A 24,035-nucleotide genomic window follows, 5' to 3' on the forward strand; every position below is an offset into this window, starting at 1 on the left:
AGGAGTTGGCCTAACGGCTAGGGCGGTTGACCCCGAATCTGGGAAATTGGGTTCGAGTCTCGGCAATGACTCCTGTGATTCTGGGCAAATCACTTAATCTCCCCTTGCCTAACAAAAAAAATTAATGTGTCCTCATGTAATGCTACTGGTGCTATGATACCCGATCTGGGTCAAGTCCGCGCTATATAAAACTCTGTAAAATATACAACAATAAAAAAAAATCGCTTTTCCAATGGCTCAGTTACTAAATCCGAGAGAAGAGACAATGCAACAACTTTTCCCATTTCTCACTGTAAAGCAACTTTACACCAGACTAGCCTTTTACATTTTACACTACCCTATGGGCATTTGTAATTGGTCATAGTCGACTTCGATCATTTTAAGTCTTGTTTGAACTTGTTTTAAAGTGCTTCCATGTATTTCTGGATGATTCTATCAAATGCCTCTCCAGCATCAAGGGTACAGCTGGAATCACCTTTGTTGACTAGGTGGACTACTAGTCTAACATTATCACTTCCCTGTCTATCTCTGATAAATCTCCACCTGGTCTGAATTTTATAGGTGTGGTATTATTGCACACAATCTATTTGACAGGACGTTTGTGAATACTTTTATATCTCTATTGAGTATTGCTGTTAGCTAGTGGGCTGCACAGCCTTCTGAATCTTTCCTTGCTTTGTGAATGAGTATAATGTCTGCATATCTCCTGGTTGGTGGAACGTCTAAGTTCCGGTCAGTCTAATTGAAGAAAGAGACCAAGTATTTTCTCGGGTATGGAAGCAATATTTTATATAATGAGACCAGTAACCAGCTCCTACTTCTTTGGAGAGCTAGACAACAGTCTGATGGGGTTCATATTTTCTTGGAGAACTGATCGAAGTAGAACAGTTTTCATACTAAAGTGATCCCCACATCTCAGGTGGGTTTCTTGAAGAAACACTATGTCTGGGTTATGATGTTTGATGTAGTTCTAGTTTGGGGGAGGTCAAACCCCTGATTTTGATGTTGGTTTGAATGGTGGGATTAGTATCTCGTTTTAGACGTAGTTCCTACATGCACCTATCTAGTAAAGTCTTCATTTGAGATTCCTACCCTATTAACTGAACAAAACCCATAAAACATCTTTGTTTTGCAATAACCATTTGTATCGACCTTAGGTGGGGTCAAGCACCTATCAGTTTGGCTCTGGCAAGTAGACCAATGAGGCTAAGGTTTCCTCACAACATATTCTGTATTCTACTCACCCCTGGTGCTCCCTCGATTGATCAAGCTCAGTCCCTTTTATTTAAACTCTTCAGAGATAAAAATAATAAATCACAACATTCTCCCATGTCCTTCCTGTTCTTTCTCATTACCACCTTTTTGTCATTTTGTAAAATGAAATCTTTCCTTCAAAAGACTTCCTCGCGCCCATATCTACACTTATGGAGCTGCAAACAGTTTTAGGCATCTGTATGCCTGCCTCTTAGGTACCGGTCTAAGGGTCCCTAAGATAGGCGCATTTGTAATGATTTGCTGTAAGTTTCTTCTCTGTCTCTCCTTGATGAATTTCGAGGGTCTTAAGTGGAAGGGGAGTACTCTGATCTGAGGCATTCAAAGCCGGTCTCCAAGCCTTTTCTATTCCTTTCAGCACCTTTCCAGGTAAAGTGTACTGAGGTATGGTAGCACTAGCAATATTAAACCCACTTAACATTTTAGGCATGAGTAATAGGTTTCAGTTCCTTGCACCTCTGGCAGCTCCTGGAGTCTTAAGTCTTGATAGAAGAGAATTTTGTAGCCTTCATTAAGGATATGATTAAATTGTCTAGCTTTTTAGGTCGAGTGTCAGCGAAAGACCTATTGTTTTCACTTTCGGGGGAATCTGAGACAGCGTTCGGTTACGCGCCTCTGCTGTCTCAGATTCGCCCTCGAGGGCGCGCACGCCGCCGTGCACATCCCCTGCCTCCCATTCACAGCCTCTCTCAATCACACACCGCCACACTCACGCATGCGCGCACACACACACATACACCCACGCAGGCACAATGCATCGGGACACACATATACACACGCACGGCTAACAGACCCACAGCTACACACGCGCACACACACAGTTACACCCACACATGCGCGCCCCCCCCCCCCCCCCCTCACCGGGCTCTTCTTGTTTCCAAGGCTGCCGTGCACATCCCCTGTCCCGCACACACGCAGGCACACACACACATACACACACGCAGGCATACCCACGCACACTGCATACACACACTCGCACACATACCGCCGCCGGCCCCCACCGTCGCACACATACACACGCGCGCGCACACACACACACACAAGCGCACCAAGACCCCCTCCCCCCCCCCCTCGCCCCCCCTACAACTAAGGCCCACTTACCGGCACTCCGGACATCTGCAGCCTCCGCGGGGCTGTTCCTCTGGCCAGACACTCCGTGGACGCGGGCTTCACAAAACGGAAGTCCCGCCCCACGATAGGTTTCGGTTTTGTCAGTGCGAGCGCAGGTCTTGTCTCTAGAAATTGCCGTATTTGCCATCCGCAACGGAAAGAAATTAACAAGCGTGAGGCGTACAATCCCACTAATTACTTGGTAAATATAATTCTTGTTTCATAATTGCTTCTTATTGAAAGTCTGCCTATTTCACAATTGTGTACCTAGGTCAGGCTGTGTGTTCACTAGCATTCCTCCCCACACTATGGGCTCTGGATATGCCGATGTCTGGCTGCTGCTGTATTGTTTTTCAGGCATGCATATGTTACGTCCTGTGCCTTCCTTCAAATTCCAAATGTATATTTTTCCCTCATAAATCAATTTTTCCAGATATGAAGAACTGTCCTACAGTTACCTAATCTGTTTGTAAGTTGCAGCCTACCAGACAGCACAGCTGTCTGGTTTGCTAATACATTCTGAAAGCTTCCCTGAGAATGCATTCCGTTCATTACATATCATTGACTTTGTAGTTTGTAACACGCAATTGCTTGCTTTCTATTTGCAGACTCTATTTATTTTAAGCCGTCTGCCATGTCTTTGTCCCTCCCGTGTTGCAAAGCCTGTTCACCATCCCTCCTTGTATTCTTCTATGAGGTCAGGTTTTCTATAAACATGCTTTAAAGATGTGTTCTTGTCACATTTGCTGTGCATTCAAAGACCGAGGTCAAATGTCAGTCTGTCTTCCAAGGGAGGTTGATGTTTACTTTTATTTCTCTGACTTCAAAGTGAGAGGGTTTATCTGGCAATTCTACTGGGGAACCATTTGAGTGGGAAGGCAATGGAATGTTTTTTGCTCACACATAACAAAATGTAAGATGTCTGTAAATGGACTATGCAAATATTTCAGAATATATCTGAATAGAAAGCACAAACTAAGCACATTTTTTTAAACCATTCTGAAACAAATAGAATCAGGAAAAATCAATACACTTGGTGATGCCATTTCCACACATTGTTTGTGTGCGGTATGGTTTTATCAGTAAAACTGTATGTCTGTGCAAATGTCATGGTTATTTCATTTGAAAATATGTTGCCTATAATGACCGTGTGCTACCACACCATGTATACTTCCCTCTTCTCCACACATGCCACGGTACACTACTCCACGAAACTCTATGTCCTTCCACTCTGTGCCCCTCCTCGCAACGCCCTGGACTCCACAAACATTTAGCCATACTGAACAGCAGTCATCCCGGTGTACAACATGGCTAAAGCATATTGGGAAAGCCAAAAGCTCTTGCATAGGCAAGACCTATTGGTTTGCCATTGCTTGTTCTGATTGGTCCATTGTGGTGTGTAGGTCCTGCTCCCCTTCCTTACTTTCCTTCATTTAGATGTCTGCTGAATTGAGCCCTTAATTTAAAGATTGCATGTCTGATATCGTGTCTGATATGCCTTTCCTAGTGCTGCTGACACAGCACTTTTTTTCAGATATGGATTTCTCCAGTTCAAGTTGTATCTCAGTTAAACAGATCTTCAAATCCTGCTTTCTCACTATGTTCTGGTATTGCGAGGCCATTTCGTCCCTTGCTTGACAGATAGGCTCTTGTACACCTGGCATTAGCTATTTGGAAAGCAAGCAGTCTTGAGTTACTTAGTGGGTTTGGGCAGTATTGACTTGTTTTTTTTGGGCCTTCCAAGAGGTAGGATTCTGCCTTTAATCCCATATGACAAGTTGGTTTCAGTGCTCTAACTTCTAATTCAGTTCCTCATTTGTTTTGATTGATTTTTTTGGAGTAGCTTTCTGGCTTGCACACATCTCTGTATTGCCTTGTGTGTTCCAAGTGTTCACCTGCAGTCAGACTACCACCGTAGGTCCCTGTCTCTGGGTTTCTTAGGGCCAGATGCTTTGTTGGAGGAGGTTCCCCATAATTCCTGTGTTGGGGGTGGTCGCTACTACTTTTCTTAATGTGCCCCACATTAATTTGTGGTCAAGCGTAGTTTTATATTCCATGTAATTGCATTGTCTATTTTCTGCTGGCCTTACCATTGGGTGACACTCCCTCCGCCCCAGTCTCACTAAGTCATCCTTGTCTGCCAGAGATCTCTTTTTGCTTTAGTTCGATATTGAGGGATGTTGCAGTGCTGTATTTGTCATGTGCTTGCCGCATCATTTAGTGGTGTCTTCGGGCGGTCCTAAACATTCCAGGGGTATCTCCTGGTAAGGGTGGCATTTCCCTCAGGCCCCTCTTTTTGGAAAGATTTAAAATACGATGTCTCCACAACATAATTTGATGTGCCCAGATTGGGAGTCTAAAACAGTACAGCGTAGTTGTGGCATAAATGGTGTAAATGTTTAGTTATTGTTTTTACTCTACTTATACAAGTTTTATGCCTCTGCCTAGTATTGCATACCCACAGATTTGTATTGAGAGTGCCCATAATTAGAGATGCTGATCATTGCTGACTTGAGTTCTTTATCTTTTTATTCTGCATTGTAATAGCCTAGTCCTTGTAATAGCCTAGTCATCGACCAGATCTCCTCATCGCTTCTTCAAAACCCCCCTGCCCACTCTTCGAACCCCAACCAAGCAGCCATTAACCTCGCTCAATGGCTAACCAACAGCGCCGACAACCTAGCACCCCTGAAAAAACATCAAATCAAACAAGGCAACAAAAACGCCCCCTGGTTCAACGATTATCTTAAGAAATCCAAGAAACTCTGTCGCTCGCTTGAGAAGGCCTGGAAAAAAGACCCAAACACCAACACCAGAGACGCCTTCAAAAAAACCACCCGCATACACCACCAACTGATCCGAACTGCCAAGAAAGCCGCTTTCAAAGACCGACTTGACAACAACGCCCACAACAGCAAGGAATTATTCAACATCGTCAAAGAGTTCACCAACCCCACTGCCAACTCCAACGACATCACTCCCTCTCAAGACCTCTGCGACTCCCTAGCTTCGTTCTTCCACGACAAAATCGCAGACATCCACAACAGCTTCGACAACCAACCCGGAGACCAACCCACCCAACCTTCTGCCACACCTTCACCCCCTTGAACATCCTTAATGACTGGAACCCAATCTCCACTGATGATACCATCCGCCTGATGAACTCCATCCACTCAGGATCCCCCACAGACCCATGCCCTCACCACATCTTCAACAAAGCAGATTCCATCATCGCACCCCACCTCCGAAATATCATGAACTGCTCCCTCACCTCCGCCACCTTCCCAGATCGCTGGAAACACGCCGAACTCAGCGCCCTTCTGAAAAAACCCACAGCTGACCCCACCGAACTCAAAAACTACCGCCCCATATCACTCCTTCCATTCCCGGCCAAAGTCATCGAGAAAGCTGTCAACAACCAGCTCGCCGCCTTCCTCGAAACCAACAAATCCCTCGACTCCTCACAGTCCGGCTTCCGAGCCAAACACAGCACTGAGACCGCACTCATCACAGCAACAGACGACATTCGAACTCTACTGGACAATGGTGACACAGTCGCCCTCATCCTCCTCGACCTCTCCGCAGCCTTCGACAGTCTGTCATAGCACCCTATTACAACGCCTCAGAAACATCGGAATTCAAGGAAAAGCACTGGAGTGGATCACCTCGTTCCTTGCCAGGAGAACTCAGAGAGTCCGCCTCCCACCATTCAAATCAGAGGCCACTGAAGTCATTTGCGGCGTGCCACAAGGATCTTCACTCAGCCCCACCCTCTTCAACGTATACATGAGCCCCCTCGCGACCATCGCACGTCAACACAACCTCAACATCATCTCCTACGCTGATGACACTCAACTGATCCTCTCACTCACCAAAGACCCTAACACCGCCAAAACCAACCTACATAAAGGAATGAGAGAAGTAGCCGAGTGGATGAAGCACAGCCGCCTGAGACTGAATTCCGACAAAACAGAAGTCCTTATCTTAGGTACCTCCCCGTCCGCCTGGGACGACTCGTGGTGTCCAGAATCCCTTGGAAAAGCACCCATCCCAACAGACCACGCACGAAACCTGGGCGTCATTCTGGACTCCTCACTCTCGATGACCAGACAAGTCAACGCCGTTTCATCATCTTGCTTCAACATTCTTCGCATGCTCAAAAAAACATTTCGCTGGATCCCCACTGAAACTAGAAAAACGGTCACCCACGCACTGGTTACAAGCCGCCTGGACTACGGAAACACCCTATACGGCGGTACCACCGCAAAACTTCAGAAAAAACTCCAACGCATCAGCAGGACTCATTCTAGACATTCCACGTAAAGATCACATTTCTGGTCACCTGAAAAACCTCCACTGGCTCCCCATCAATAAGAGGATAACATTCCGCCTTCTAACCCACGCACACAAAGCACTTTACGAACTTGGACCCGAATGCCTCAACACACGACTTTCCTTCTACACCCCCCTCCCGCCAGCTACGCTCCTCCCACCAAGCCCTTGCTGCTGTACCTCGCATCAACGAAACCACCATGGGAGGAAGATCCTTCTCCTACCTGGCGGCTAAAACCTGGAACTCACTTCCCACTCACCCTCGCCTCACTCAGAACCACCTAGCATTCAGAAAGCAACTTAAAACCTGGATATTCGACAAGTAACTCCCCACTCTTCTCCAAGCGCCTTGAGACCCTCTGGGTATGTAGCGCGCTATATAAATCACTGAATTGAATTGAATTGAATTATTGATGGACATTAGGCAAAGCTTTGAGGGTCGCTTAATTGCTTTTAGTTCCATTTACTCATTAACTCCTGAAGACCAAGCCCACAAAACAGTGTTAAGTAGTTATTCATTGAGAAACCGCTTTGTGTTGGGAGAGTATACTTAACAAGATAATTGTAAATCTGACCCGAAAAGTGCCTTCTGTTAGGTTCAAGTGCTTAGGGTCAACTGGTGTACCCAGGATAAGAGGTGCCTAAAATGAAGCGGTTGGAGTGCCAGTTCAGTGTTAGATGAAGAAGCTGCTTATCACCTTAACAGCTAGGAGTACTACTTGCTGGGGTGTCCGCTGACATCTCTTTTCTGAAGGTAATCGACTGAGCCAGTGAACACATCCAAGATAATGTGTGATAAGAGGACGTGCTTTAATCTATTATCCAGTTTACTTTTTTTTTTTATCTTTCAGAAGGCATTACAGCATGTCATGGGAACCAGCCTTGAGAGTGAAAGCAAAAAAGACCTGTTTGAAATGGCAGGTAATGTTCAATGCACAGTGATCTGTATAAAGAAAAGTCTTCACTTCTCTCTAATAGTCAAAAATTAAGGTTGTTTTTGCTCGAGAGATTCAGTGTGTCTCTTGGTTAATACCTGGGATGCTTAGCCTTATTTGTTTCTAAAAACTCCATGTGAGCATTGTTTTGAGTGCATTTTTTTTTATTACTGTGCTTATGTGTCCTGATATGTTTCCCACACATGTGCACATCCTGTTAATACCATTACCTGTGGGTCTTTTTCACCTCTCAGGCCACATGGCTTCCTTCACCCGTTAGTTTTTGTACCTGTCTGAGCTTTCCCTGTCCTTCATACCTCTAGGTCCCACTAAGTCGTGTTCTGCTTGGTGGGTGCACCTTGTGAACATGAGACTTTCCCTGATGGGCATGTGCCTTTTGCCTGAACAGCTCTTTATGGTCTTATACTGATGGACGAATGCCACGTAATGGTTTTCCATGCAGGTTTTTGATCTGCGCTTTCAGTGATTGGTGAGTTAGGTAGTCTTACTGCAGGCTGCGTAGGTGACTCTCTTACTGATGATATATCTATCTACATCCCGTGGTGCCAGGAGCTAACCTGACCAAAATATGAATCCCCACACTTTCAGTACAAACATTAACACGCGCACTTAGGCCTTTGTGGAAAATCTATCATTTTTTGTGGACCGAAACCCCGCCTTATGCAACACGTTCCAGCCACCTGGCCTTGCTTACATATACTTGTCCCTGTGAAACAACGATCCTAAATCCGTGAGTACATGGTCATAGAAAGAGGACTTCTTAAACAGGACAGTATAGTTGCTATCTTAGGTGCTTCATTGTTGGAAGCATATATAGATAGTCTCTTTCTGGATTATGATGTTGTTCATGATCCGGTATGTCATTGATTTGTTTTTCAGATATCCCATGGAAAAATGTAACACAGAAGAAGACCTGCAAAAAGAAAAATGATATGTGTGGATGCCCAGGAGAAAATGTATCCCCCACGCTGGACGTGGTGAATGGAGCTGCTGTACGTATGCACTACTTACAACTGATTTGTTGGTTATCTTAATAAATGCACTGAATGCATGAGGTCTGCATACTGTAATATTCTTCAGGTAATAAATCGTAAGTATTACATTTCTTGCATTTGAGATTACCCTCTCATCTCAGTATCTACCCTGCGCCAGTCCTGCGGCTTTAGCTCCTCATCTAGTGCCTCGTCCGATTTACTGTGTTGTTGGGGCCAACTCCGGTAAGCCATTGCATAGAACCCTATAGATATGTGTTATGAGTCTTCATCTTTCTGTCCGATCTAGCAGTCTCTGCAGGGGTTCCTCAGGAAAACTGGGCCACATCCTGCACGCTGTGGCCAATATTGTATTGCCCAAAACCCAATGTGAACGAGTCATTCACATCTTCCTGCCTGATAAACTGGCCCCCAAGATATAGGGCGTCCATATAGTGTCCCCTGTAGGACATACAGATACCGTAGCAACACTAGCATTTTTACTAGAGCTGCCCTTCCTGTCAGTAAGGGAGGGAGGTCCCTCCAGAGCGGGACCGAAGCTCGCTGCCCAAGTCAAAGAAATGTTGTTTTTCATATGCTATTTTAATCCCTAAATAACGTATACATTCCATGACCCACGGTGACCAGACCTCAGGGAGTCTTGCGGGGTCCATCATTGTGGGATCCCCCAGCGGCAGCAGACGTGATAGCTGAGCATTAACAGAAAGTCAGGACGCCTCCTCAAACTCTCCCAGGGCATCCTACAGCACTGAGACCGAATCTTCCGTATCTTGTAAATATACTAGGGCATAGGCCACATATGAGATCACACGTATTGTCTCCTAACCAGATACCCAAGGCTCTAACTTCTGTCATAACGGTGCTGCCAATGGTTCAATCACCAGTGCAAATAACAGTGGCGACAGCGGGTACGCCCTATCTCGTACCGCCATGTCGTGGGAAGCTTGCAGAAACCAAACCACCTGTCCGGATCATTGTAAAGTAACTTGAGCCAGGAAACTTATTTGGATCCAAAACCCATTCTGTCTAAGACCTGCCACTGATATTCCCATGCAACCGAATCGAACACCTGCTCAATTTTAAGGAACACTAGTGTTCGAGGCATATGAGCTGCAGATGGTACATTATGAATAGATCGCCATCTGGTGTTGGGCTCGGATGATTGCACTTGTTTTTCTCTTGGAGAAGTCTTTTGTAGTCACGAGGCTGGTGACTCCTCCCTTGGGTGATAGTGCGCATGCGCATGGGCATGGGCTCCATCATTAGATAGTTTTTTTCCGCCATTGGGTTCGGATGAGAATCGAAGCGCTCCGGATCGACTTCGAGAAAAAGTTATATTTCGGCGCGTATTCCCTTTCCAATTCGACGGTATTGTTTATCGAGCGCAAGTTCATTCCCATTTCGAAGCGCTTCGACGTCAACACCGAAGAGTTCTAATTCTACCTTGACGGGACCCTGAGGCCTATTTCGACGTAGTCCAGCCCGTAGTCCATGGAAAGGACTCCATTCATGAAATGTCCAACGTGTGGTGCTAAATTCCCACACAAGGACTTGTTACCTGACAACGAATCCAGGATTGTGAAGCCTGTGCAGCTTTCTCCTCCAAGTCGACGATTCGAAACCGTCGAGCCCGAAAACACGAAATATCGAGGATGGAGTCAAATGCAATCCCAGAACTGTTCGAGGTCGAACACTCCGAGGAGGAAGATGAGGACGGGTCGGGGTCGGAAGCGGACGAGTTTGATGTTGAAGTAGACGTTCATCAAACCATGAGGGACGACGTCCCTTTGCCAAAAAACCGACCCCGATTGGTATCGAGCCCGGTCAGACAACCGAAAAAAGTTTCCGACACCCCGCCTTCTGGCCGGCACCGAAACACTCGGTCCCTCACTATGTCAGATCCGAGAAACGGTAGACATCGACACCGAAGCTCCACACCAAAGAGAGCTTGAAGTGGAGACATTCCATGTCGAAACCGAAACATGGTTCGACGTCGAAGACTCCCTAGACACCGAAAAAATCGGACTCGAGCAAACTCTCGGTGCCGAAAACACAACACCGAGACACAGAAGCAAAAGCACCTATCGGACCCAAAGGCTTCGGTACCGACACAGGAGCAGGAGATAGATCCAAAACAAAAGACTTTGTTCATTGATCCACAAACTGGCAAGGTGGTGGCAAAACCACCTAAAAGGAGGAAGACTCAACCGTTGGAGGGGAAAGCTCCTCCTCCTAAGAAGAGAACAATGGGGACAAATACAACTCCTCCCCTTTCTCCACAGCCTATGGACACACCCTCTTCTCCTCTTCCTCCTACTCTACCAGCTATCCCTCGACCTTTTACACCACGCCCATCTACACCTCACACAGATGTAGACAGTGACACAGGGAATGGGGACCTTCCTGGGGATGATAACAATACCTTCCCAGAGCACACAGACCCATGGGAAGATTATGATGCAGTAAAAGATAATGATCTGTATCCCTCAAAACCCTCCCCACCTGATGATAATTTGGGTTTTGCACAATAATTAATAGGGCAGCAAAATATCACAAGGTAGATTTACATACTGAACCTCAGGTAGAAGGTTTTCTTTTAGAAACGCTGCCAGCTGCACACAAATTTTCAGGGACCCTACCAATGCTTAAAGGTCTCTTCACTCACACATCCGATACATTTAAAGATCCTGTGAGGGCTAGGGTGTTAAACCCAAGAATTGACAAGAAGTATAAGGCAGCCCCAAAAGACCCAGTATTTATCAAGGGCCAAATACCTCGAGACTCGTTAGTAGTATCAAATGCTCGTAAGAGGGCGAACTCACTAACAACAGGAGAAGCTCCTCCTCCTGACAAGGAGTCTAAGTTAATAGATGCCTCTGGCAAGAGAGTAGCATCTCAAGCAGCAAACAGCTGGCGCAGAGCAAATACTCAAGCGCTACTTGCACGCTATGATAGAGCTCATTATGATGAGTTAGAGAAACTCATTACACATCTCCCTAAGGAACATCAAAAAAGGGCAGAGCAGCTGATACAAGAACGGAAGATAATAACCAACACTTCCATTAAGTGCGCCTTAAGCGCAACAGACACTGCGACAAGATCTATAAACACTAGTATCATGTTAAGAAGACATGCAGAGGTTCCTTTCGTAGATCCACCTATAGAGGCGGATCAAAAAATACAGGCACAACCCAACAATCAACCTCTTTTACACCAACATCCCCTAAAGGTAATTCAAGAGGCAGTTAGAGGTAACAACAACAAGGGTAGAGGTCGCGGAAACAAAACCACTCCTACCCCAAAACAGTGACTTCATACAGCTCCCCCCAGACCATGTAACACCGGTCGGGGGACGTCTATCACAGTTTCTGCCTGTCTGGGAAAACATCAGATCAGACAGGTGGGTGAGACAAATTATCCAACATGGTTATTGCCTAGAGCTCACTGCTACCCCACCAAACATCCCCCCCAGACAGCGTCCAATGAGTCAAGACCATCTGACATTGTTAAAAGAAGTACTATCACTGCTACAAAAGCATGCCATAGAGAAGGTTCCAAAACATCAACAAGGGACAGGAGTATACTCTCTATACTTCCTAATCCCCCAAAAAGACGGGTCTCTAAGACCAATCTTGGACCTCAGACCTCTCAATGCATACATAAATTCGGAACATTTCCACATGGTCATGCTCCAACAGGTACTTCCTTTACTGAAGAAAGAGGACTTTCTCTCTACACTGGATCTAAAAGACGCTTACTTTCACATCCCAATTCACAAAGCCCACAGGAAATACCTAAGGTTTGTAGTGGAAGGACAACATTATCAGTTCAAAGTCCTTCCGTTTGGGGTCACAACGGCACCAAGAGTGTTCACAAAATGCTTAGCAGTGGACCATGTAACACCGGTCGGGGGACGTCTATCACAGTTTCTGCCTGTCTGGGAAAACATCAGATCAGACAGGTGGGTGAGACAAATTATCCAACATGGTTATTGCCTAGAGCTCACTGCTACCCCACCAAACATCCCCCCCCAGACAGCGTCCAAGGAGTCAAGATCACTTGACATTATTAAAACAGGAGGTACTATCGCTGCTACAAAAGAACACGATAGAGGAGGTTCCACAATATCAACAAGGAACAGGAGTATACTCTCTATACTTCCTAATTCCCAAAAAAGACAGATCTCCAAGGCCTATACTAGACCTCAGACCTCTCAATGCATACATAAATTCGGAACATTTCCACATGGTCATGCCCCAACAGGTACTTCCTTTACTGAAGAAAGGGGACTTTCTTTCTACACTGGATCTAAAAGAAGCCTACTTTCATATCCCAATTCACAAAGCTCACAGAAAATACCTCAGATTTGTAATAGAAGGACAACATTATCAATTCAAAGTCCTTCCGTTTGGAGTCACAACAGCACCAAGGGTATTCAAAAATGCCTAGCAGTGGTTGCAGCACACCTAAGAAGACAGCAAAAACATGTCTTCCCTTACTTGGACGACTGGCTAATAAAGGCCACGTCACAAGAAGAATGTCTTCAAAACACACAAAAGACAATTCAACTGCTGCACCAGCTAGGGTTTACGGTGAACTACACAAAATCCCACCTGCAACCAAACAAAGTTCAACAATATCTAGGGGCTGCTATAAATACAGAAAAGGCTATAGTATACCCCAATCCAGTCAGGATTTAGACAATGATTACCCTAATTCAAAGATTTCAACCGCAACACTCATTAGCAGCTCGAGTGTGCATGCAGTTCTTAGGGATGATGTCCTCTTGCATACTGTTAATCCCATATGCCAGACTACAAATGCGTCTGCTTCAAGAAAGTCTAGCAACACAGTGGAATCAGGCTCAAGGTCAGATTACAGATCTGGTGTTGGTAGACGACCTCACGCATTACTCTCTGAAGTAGTGGAATACAACAAACCTTTCCAAAGGACGGTCGATCCTAGAGCCAATTCCACAAGTGATACTAACAGCGGATGCATCGCTCACGGGATGGGGAGCGCATATGGAGAGATACACAGTACAAGGGAGATGGAGTGTACAGCACAAACGACTGCACATAAATCATCTAGAACTACCAGCATTGTTTTTAGCATTAAAAGCTTTTCAAATGCATGTTCTCAACAAAGCAGTCCTGGTCAGAACAGACAACATGACAGCAATGCATTATATTAAAAAACAGTGGGGGACACACTCTCTCCAACTATCCAGACTAGCGCAGGAAATTTGGAGATGGGCCATTCCTCAAAGCATCTATCTGTTAGCAAAACACCTTCGAGGAGTTCAAATTCAGATAGCAGACATCCTAAGCAGAGAGTCAGAACAAATACACCAATGGGAATTGCACAACCAAATACTGCAACCATTTTTCCAAAGATGGGGACAACCGGGGGATAGATCTCTTTGCCACTCATCAGAACGCAAAATACCAAAGCTTTGCATCCAGGTACCCAGACCACCTGTCGCAGGGCAATGCATTATGGATAAATTGGTCCAACAATTTTGCATACGCTTTTCCCCCTCTCCCACTAATTCCATTAGTGGTTCGAAAACTGCAACAACATTCAATGACCATGATATTGGTAGCACCCACGTGGGCACAGCAGCCATGGTTCACCATGCTCCTACAACTCTCACAGGTGCCACACCAAAAATTAAGAAACTCACCCATGCACCTTACACAGAACCATGGAGAAATAATGCACCCAGATCCCAAACAACTGAACCTAGCGATCTGGCTCCTGAGGTCTTAGAATTTGGATACTTAAATTTACCTCCAAACTGTATGGAAATTATTAAACAAGCAAGACGTCCAACCACCAGAGCCTGCTATGCAGCAAAGTGGAAAAGGTTTGCGGTATACTGTAACAGTAACAACATCAACCCTCTGGACGCATCTACACAAAATATTATTTGCTACTTACTACACTTACAGCAATGTAACCTTGCTTATACCTCCATTAGAGTACATCTTGCAGCTATAGCAGCATACCTACAAAACAGGCAACATTTATCCCTTTTTAGGGTACCCGCAATCAAGGCTTTCATGGAAGGCCTCAAAAGAGGTATTCCACCAAGACTACCACCTTCTCCACATAGTACTCACCAGACTAATGGGACCACCTCCTGAACCTATGCATAGGTGTGAAATGCAATTTCGTACATGGAAGGTGGCTTTCCTTATAGCCATTACCTCCCTCAGGAGAGTGAGTGAGTGAGTTACAGGCATTAACAATTCAAGAACCATTTCTACAGTTACACCAGAATAAAGTGGTTCTTAGAACAAACCCAAAGTTCTTGCCTAAAGTAATTTCAGCATTCCACATCAATCAGCCAGTGGAACTACCAGTCTTTTTTCCAAAGCCACAGACGGTAGCAGAAAGGGCCCTACATACACTATATGTCAAAAGGGCAATATTATATTTACATAGAAAGAACACAAACTTTCAGAAAAACTAAACCACTATTTGTAGCGTTTTCCCCAACACATAAAGGCAACCCTATATCTAAAGCAGGTATTGCCAGGTGGATTGTTAAATGTATACAGATGTTACATAAAGGCAAAAAGAACACTAACTGTTCCCCCTAGAGCTCATTCTACACGCAAACTAGGGGCATCTATGGCATTCTTAGGGAACTTTCCCCTAGATGACATATGCAAGGCAGCAACTTGGTCTACACCGCATACCTTCACAAAACACTACTGTGTTGACGTGCAGGCAAGACAACAAGCAAATGTGGGCCAGCCTGTATTAAAAACTTCATGTTCGAGGCATATGGGCTGCAGATGGTACATTATGAATAGATCGCCATCTGGTGTTGGGCTCGGATGATTGCACTTGTTTTTCTCTTGGAGAGTCTTTTGTAGCTTGGTGACTCCTCCTTTGGTTGCTAGTGCGCATGGGCATCGGCTCCATCCTTAGATTGTTTTTTTCCGCCATCGAGTTCGGATGAGGATTGTAGCGCTCCAGATCGACTTCGGAAAGAAGTTACTTTTCGGCGCGTATTCCCTTTCCAATTCGACGGTATTGTTATCGAACGAGATTTCATTTCCATTCCGACGCGTTTCGACTCCAACATCAAAGAAAAACTTCGATCTACGTCGACGAACAGGAGGCCTTTCTCGACGTGGTCAAGCCCGGAGTCCATGGAAAGGACTCCATTTAAGAAATGTCCAACATGTGGTGCTAAGTTCCCACACAAGGACCTACACGAGGTGTGCAACCTCTGCCTATCGCCTGAACACGAATCCAGGGACTGCGAAGCCTGCGCAGCCTTCTCCTCCAAGTCGACGATTAGAAACCGTCGAGCTCGAAGACACGAGGTTTCCAGAATGCAGTCGGAGGCGATCCCGGAGCTGTTCGAAGACCAGCACCTCGAAGAAGAAGAGGATCATAAAGAACAGTCAGGGTCGGAAGGGGACGAGTCGGAGGTCGAGGAATTCGATGTTCAACAAACCGTGAGTGACGCCGTCCCCTTACTAAAAAACCGACCCCGTGCGGTAACGACCCCGCCTTCGAGCCCGGTCAAACCGCAGAAGAAAGTTTCCGACGCCCCGCCTTCGGGCCCGGCAACGAAACTGAAACTGAAACCGAAACTCTCGACTCCCAGCATGTCGGATCCGAGAAACGGTCGACATAGACTTCGTCACCGAAGCTTCATGCAAGGGAAAGCTCGGCATCGAAACATTCCATGTCAAAACCGAAACATGCTTCGACGCTGAAGACTCACTCGACACCGAAAAAATCGGACTCGAGCAAATCCTCGATGCCGAAAACACCGAACGTTGACGATCGGAAGCAAAGGCACCTTTCGGAACCAAAAGCTTCGGTACCGACACAGGAGCAACAAACTGATCCGAAACAAAAGATTTTGTTTATCGATCCACAAACTGGCAAAGTGGTGACGAAGAAGAGGAAGAATGAACAGCTAGAGGACAAAGCTCTTCCTTCTAAGAAGAGAACAATGGGGACAAATACAACTCCTCCTACTTCTCCTCGACCTAGAGTTACACCCTCTTCTCCTATTCCTCACACTATGTCAACTATTCCTCCACCTTCTACACCAAGACCATCTACACCTCAGACAGATGTAGACAGTGATACAGGGGAGGAAGAACCTCATGGGGAAGATGACACTATCCCAGATGAGGAAGACCCATGGGAGCATTATGACGCAGGGTCAGATGATGACAACGACCCAGAGTTATATCCCTCAAAACCTTCACCCCCTGATGATAACACAGGTTTTGTACAGCTCATTAATAGGGCAGCAAAATATCATAAGGTAGATCTACATACAGAACCTCAAGTAGAGGATTTCCTATTAGAGACACTACCTACTGCACAAAGAACATCAGGTACTCTACCTATGCTGAAGGGTCTTCTCAGTCACACAGCAGACATATTCAAAGACCCAGTGAGGGCTAGGGTGTTAAACCCAAGAATTGATAAAAAATATAAGGCAGCTCCAAAGGACCCAATATTTATCAAGGGGCAGGTACCTCTGGACTCGCTTGTAGTTTCAAACGCTCGCAAAAGAGCAAACTCATTATCTACAGGAGAAGCCCCTCCACCTGATAAGGAGTCAAAATTAATAGATGCATCAGGCAAAAGAGTAGCATCACAAGCGGCAAACAGCTGGCGCATAGCCAATACACAAGCGCTACTTGCACGCTATGATAGGGCGCATTATGATGAGTTAGAAAAGCTCATCACACATCTCCCTAAAGAACATCAGAAAAGAGCAGATCAGCTTATACAGGAAGGAAAGAAAATAACTAACACTTCCATTAAGTGCGCCCTGGACGCGGCAGACACTGCAGCAAGATCCATCAACACCAGTATCATGATAAGAAGACATGCATGGCTTAGAGTCTCCGGGTTCAAACAAGAAGTACAAACATCTTTATTGAACCAACCTTTTGATCAGAAGACACTTTTCGGCTCAGGCACAGATGAGACTTTAGAAAAGATGAAAAAGGACACAAACGGCTAAGTCAATGGGAGCATTACAACAGCCAACACAAAGGGGTTCCTTTCGTAGATCCACCTATAGGGGGGCTCAAAAAGTACAGGAACAAGTCAGCAATCTACCTCTTTTACACCAACATCACCCAGAGGTAATTCAAGAGGCAGTTACAGAGGTAACAACAACAAGGGTAGGGGTCGCGGAAATAATAACAACCACAACTCCAAAACAGTGACTTAATACAACTCCCCCCAGACCACATAACACCGGTCGAGGGACGTCTATCACAGTTCCTACCGGTCTGGGAAAACATCACATCAGACAAGTGGGTGAGACAAATTATCCAACATGGTTATTGCCTAGAACTCACAGCTACCCCACCAAACATCCCCCCCAGACAGCGTCCAATGAGTCAAGACCATCTGACATTGTTAAAAGAAGAAGTACTATCACTGCTACAAAAGCATGCCATAGAGAAGGTTCCAAAACATCAACAAGGGACAGGAGTATACTCTCTATACTTCCTAATCCCCCAAAAAGACGGGTCTCTAAGACCAATCTTGGACCTCAGACCTCTCAATGCATACATAAATTCGGAACATTTCCACATGGTCATGCTCCAACAGGTACTTCCTTTACTGAAGAAAGAGGACTTTCTCTCTACACTGGATCTAAAAGACGCTTACTTTCACATCCCAATTCACAAAGCCCACAGGAAATACCTAAGGTTTGTAGTGGAAGGACAACATTATCAGTTCAAAGTCCTTCCGTTTGGGGTCACAACGGCACCAAGAGTGTTCACAAAATGCTTAGCAGTGGTGTCAGCACACCTAAGAAGACAACAAATACATGTCTTCCCTTACTTGGACGATTGGTTAATAAAGGCCAAGTCACAAGAAGAATGCCTTCACAACACACAGAAGACCATTCAATTGCTGCACCACCTAGGGTTTACGGTGAACTACAAAAATTCCCACCTACAACCAAACAAGATTCAACAATACCTGGGGGCTACTATACACACAGAAAGAGCCAAAGCATACCCCAATCCAATCAGGATACAAACAATGGTCACGTGGAAACAAACAATGGTCACGTTGATACAAAGATTTCAACCACAACACTCACTACCAGCACAAGTGTTTATGCAGCTGTTAGGCATGATGTCCTCCTGCATACTACTAATACCACATGTCAGACTACAAATGCGTCCACTACAGGAGTGTCTAGCGACACAGTGGAATCCGGCTCAAGGTCAGATTACAGATCTGGTGTTGGTAGACGACCGTACGCATTGCTCTCTGGAGTGGTGGAACACAACAAACATTTCCAAGGGACGGTCGTTCCTAGAACCGATTCCACAATTGATACTGACAGCGGACGTATCGCTCTCCGGAAGGGGAGCACATATGGACAAATACACAGTGCAGGGGAAATGGAGTGTGCAGCAAAAGAAACTGCACATCAACTACTTGGAACTACTAGCAGTATTTCTAGCATTAAAAGCTTTCCAAATGCAAATAACCAACAAGGCAGTCCTGATCAGAACAGACAACATGACTGCAATGTATTATATTCAAAAACAGGGGGGGGTGGGAACACTCTCTCCAACTATCCAAACTAGCACAGGACATTTGGAGATGGGCCATTCCTCAAAAGATCTATCTGTTAGCAGAACACCTACCAGGAGTTCAAAATCAGATAGCAGACATCCTAAGCAGAGAGTCAGAACAAGTACACGAATGGGAGCTGCACGACCAGAGATAGATCTGTTTGCTAATCATCAGAACGCAAAATGCCAAAACTTCGCATCCAGGTACCCACACCACCGGTCCCAGGGCAATGAATGCACTATGGATAAATTGGTCCAACAAATTTGCTTACGCTTTTCCCCCTCTCCCACTAATTCCATTAGTGGTTCGGAAACTGCAACAGCACTCAATGACAATGATACTAGTAGCACCCACGTGGTCAAGACAGCCGTGGTTCACCACGCTACTGCAACTCTCACAGGTGCCACATCAAAAGCTAAGATTACCCATGCACCTTACACAGAACCATGGAGAAATAATGCACCCAGATCCCAAGCAATTGAACCTAGCGATCTGGCTCCTGAGGTCATAGAGTTTGGATATTTAGATTTACCTCCAGAATGTATGGAAATCATTAAACCAGCAAGACGTCCTACCACCAGAGCATGCTATGCAGCAAAATGGAAAAGGTTTGCTGTACACTGTAACAGTAATCACATCAACCCTCTGGACGCATCCACTAAACAGATTATTTGCTATTTACTACACTTGCAGCAATGTAACTTAGCATATACCTCTATCAGAGTTCATCTCGCAGCTATAGCGGCGTACCTACAAAACAGACAACATCTTTCCCTGTTTAAAGTACCAGCAATTAAAGCTTTCATGGAAGGACTCAAGAGTCATTCCACCAAGACTACCACCTTCCCCAGTCTGGAATCTCAACATAGTACTTACCAGACTAATGAGACCACCCTTTGAACCTATGCATAGGTGTGAAATACAATTCCTCACATGGAAGGTGGCCTTCCTCATAGCTATCACTTCACTCAGAAGAGTAAGTGAGTTGCAAGTGTTTACAATTCAAGAACCATTCATGCAGTTACACCAAAACAAAGTGGTTCTTAGAACAAACCCAACATTCTTGCCTAAAGTAATTTCAGCATTCCACATCAATCAGTCAGTGGAACTAGCGGTCTTCTTTCCAAAACCACAGACGGTAGCGGAAAGGGCCCTACATACATAGGATGTCAGAAGGGCAATATTGTATTATATAGAAAGAACACAAACTTTCAGAAAGACAAAACAGCTATTTGTAGCGTTTTCTCCTACACATAAGGGCAATCCCATCTCTAAAGCAGGCATTGCCAGATGGATTGTAAAATGTATACAAATATGCTACTTAAAAGCAAAGAGGACATTAACTGTTCCTCCTAGAGCTCACTCTACACGTAAACTAGGAGCATCTATGGCATTCTTGGGAAACATTCCACTAGATGACATATGCAAAGCAGCTACCTGGGTTACACCGCTTACCTTCACAAAGCACTATTGTGTAGATGTGCACACAACACAACAAGCTAGAGTGGGACAAGCTGTATTAAAGACTTTATTTCAGACTTTTGCAACAGACACGGGCGACCACCGCTAGGGAGAGAACTGCTGTATAGTCTATACATAATGTACCATCTGCAGCCCATATGCCTCAAACGGAATATGCTACTTACCAGTATGCATCTGTTCTTGGCTTAGAGGGCTGCAGAGTGGTACATGCCCTCCCAGCCTCCCGGGAAACCTGTGTCTGTTCCAACAATATCTTATTTAGATACACTTACATGGGCATTTCTATCTGTATTCTATCATACTACTCCATCTAACCCTACTATGGCAAAACAATCTAAGGATGGAGCCGATGCCCATGCGCACTAGCAACCAAAGGAGGAGTCACCAAGCTACAAAAGACTCTCCAAGAGAAAAACAAGTGCAATCATCCGAGCCGAACAGCAGATGGCGATCTATTCATAATGTACCACTCTGCAGCCCTCTATGCCAAGAACAGGTGCATACTGGTAAGTAGCATATTCCTTCAAACTGTTGCAACAGACACCGGTGACCACCGCTAGGGAGGTAACTGCTGTGTAATCTATTCATAATGTACCATCTGCAGCCCATATGCCTCGAACGGAATATGCTACTTACCAGTATGCATCTGTTCTTGGCATAGAGGGCTGCAGAGTGGTACATGCCCTCCCTGCCTCCCCGGAAACCTGTGTCTGTTCCAACATTATCAACAACGGCGCCCCTACGAGCCTCCTTGAACGCGGCCGCAAGGCTCATCACTGGTTCAAGAAAACACTCGCACATATCCCCTGACCTAAAAGCCCTGAACTGGCTGCCGTTTGAAGCCAGAGTACAGCTGAAAATTGCCTGTATGACACATTCGGCCGTACACCACAAGGCACCCAACTACCTCACTCACAAACTGACTATATCAGGAGGCTCAAGATCCAACAGAAGCACAAAGAATCTCCTCCTGAAACCTCGCAGATTCCGAAAGGAAAAAACATACAAACGCTCCTTCTCAGGAATGGCACCCAGGATCTGGAATGCACTCCCGCCAGAAACTAGGCTTATCCCCTCCTCTGTACTTTTCAAGAAAGAGGTAAAAGCCATCCTTATGGCTAAGTTCACCTGAACCCTATTGCTACTGGATCAATGACAGTACAGGGCTCCTAGTCTACCGGCTACCTGATTGCTTATGTATATTAGACTCTTATACGACTGCTACTGGACTAAAATCATAGCACGGATGCCTTAATATTTGTTTCCGGAGTGTTTACTAGGGATGTACACTGTGACCTGAGTGCCCTACTAACTTGCAATCCATTCACTACTGCCTATTATTCCGTTCTCAACAGTGTGTTTACTCACCCTCTGGGGTGCTATAATCTTACTCGAATCGACATTGCACGGCTTCAATATTATTGTTATATATATATTGTTATTAGTGTGCATACTCCTGTGCAAGTACTACCCTACTTTGCAACTCACTCCCTACCGTATATTACACTGTTTTCAAAAGTTTGTTTTCCTACCTACTGTTTCTGTAAAGCGCTCTGATATCTGCAAAGATCTTGTTCGCGCTATATAAAACTCTAAAAATAAATAAATAAATAAATAATCTTATTTAGATACACTTACATGGGCATCTCTTTCTGTATTCTATCATACTACTCCATCTAACCCTGCTATGGCAAAACAATCTAAGGATGGAGCCGATGCCCATGCGCACTATCACCCAAGGGAGGAGTCACCAGCCTCGTGACTACAAAAGACTTCTCCAAGAGAAAAACAAGTGCAATCATTCGAGCCTAACACCAGATGGTGATCTTTTCATAATGTACCACTCTGCAGCCCTCTATGCCAAGAACAGATGCATACTGGTAAGTAGCATATTCCTTATAGGAACTGTTCCATGGACTAAGGGTATGGATAACTTGAAACAGTCTAAGCAGTTTATACATGGTGCTCCTCTTTGGAATGAACCCGTATGTAAATTCATAGATAAGGGCTGACAGAAACTGGAGCAGTGAGGTAGCCAACAGGCCGCTAATTATTTTAACGGCCGCATTTAACATGTATAGTGGTCTATAAGACGTCACCTCCACCAGTACCTTACACGGTTTCGGCACCAGCACCACAAGAGCCTCTCGCATAGTATCTGGGAGGCGTCCCCGTTCGAGCCTATTAACTATCACATCGGCATGTTTATGATAAAATATGGTCAGAAGGCCATATCCCCCCAGGTGTTTTTGCACTTTTCTGATGTCACAATGATACTAGGATCTACTCTTAGGTTACTTCTGTGTCAAGCAATTGCCTCTCTTCCGCTCCCAACCTAAGGACCTTCAAACCTGCCAGAAAGTCCTCCCCCCTCCCATTTGATGCAGATTCTCTTTTCGTATATACCTTTGCAGGTGAACCTTGAACACCTCATTTAGGACTACCTGGGAGTTAACTATTTTACCTCCATTATCCCTTAAAGCCAAAGTCCGCTCCCAAAATCTTCAATCATGGCTTCAGTCTTGTTCCCCTCGGTGTGCAATCTCGGTCGCTATGCAGTGAGCACGTGCTTTACCAGCTTGCGCCAGTTATCTAATAGAGCACTACGGTGCATCTATATTCTTCAAGCTTCTGGGTTGTATCAAGAGCACCCCTTCTGATGGATACATCTGCCTGTGGATTCCTCACCTCTTGAATCACCACTTGCGCAGTATTCCACTTCGGAATCTATAGGCAGATACTGTATCCACCAGAAGAAGCGTTACCGAAGGTAAGTAACTTACCAGAGAGTCTGGTCTCATTTTTTTTTCTAAGTCACAGACTTATTGCTGTTTCACCCCATATGTAGTATGTAAGCACCAATCCCCTGACATTCCAGGTCAAGAGTTTAAATGTTGCGTCTGCCATCTTTTGTATTGTGTAGACTCTGCACAAGACCTGCACACACCAATGAACACCACCATACCACACATCTCAAACATCCAATCACATGAGCAGCCACATTCCCCCTGAAATTGTAACTTGAACAGACCTACCCATTTTCCCAACTCCCCCATCCCCTGGGCAGTACTGCAACCCCAATACTCCCCGGTAGTGGTATCTCCCAGTAACCAACATGAAGATAATGTTCCATTGAACAGCACTATTTGTGCATACTTGTCCTCGTCAACATTAAAGTCTTTCAATCTGTGGCCACAGTCTGTATGCTGTGGCTCTAACTGGGGAAATATTTCTTTCTCCCTGGTGCCTGTGACACCGGTAGGATTCAGCTCGCAGTCTGGCTTGTGCC

The 24,035-nt window shown here is 45.3% G+C and overlaps 1 protein-coding gene across 2 annotated transcripts in view; it reads left to right on the forward strand.

Moving 5' to 3' along the window:
- Positions 1-24,035, forward strand: part of SCAF1 (SR-related CTD associated factor 1) — a 313,971-nt gene that overhangs the window by 70,406 nt on the left and 219,530 nt on the right. For both annotated transcript variants that reach the window (XM_086930129.1, XM_086930130.1), the window contains exons 3-4: positions 7,566-7,635; positions 8,550-8,662. In XM_086930129.1, the coding sequence (XP_086786255.1) occupies positions 7,566-7,635; positions 8,550-8,662 (183 nt within the window). The remainder of the gene's footprint in view (positions 1-7,565; positions 7,636-8,549; positions 8,663-24,035) is intronic.

The sequence above is a fragment of the Lissotriton vulgaris genome, chromosome 7 (assembly GCF_964263255.1).
Source record: "Lissotriton vulgaris chromosome 7, aLisVul1.2, whole genome shotgun sequence".
Taxonomy (NCBI): Eukaryota; Metazoa; Chordata; class Amphibia; order Caudata; family Salamandridae; genus Lissotriton; species Lissotriton vulgaris.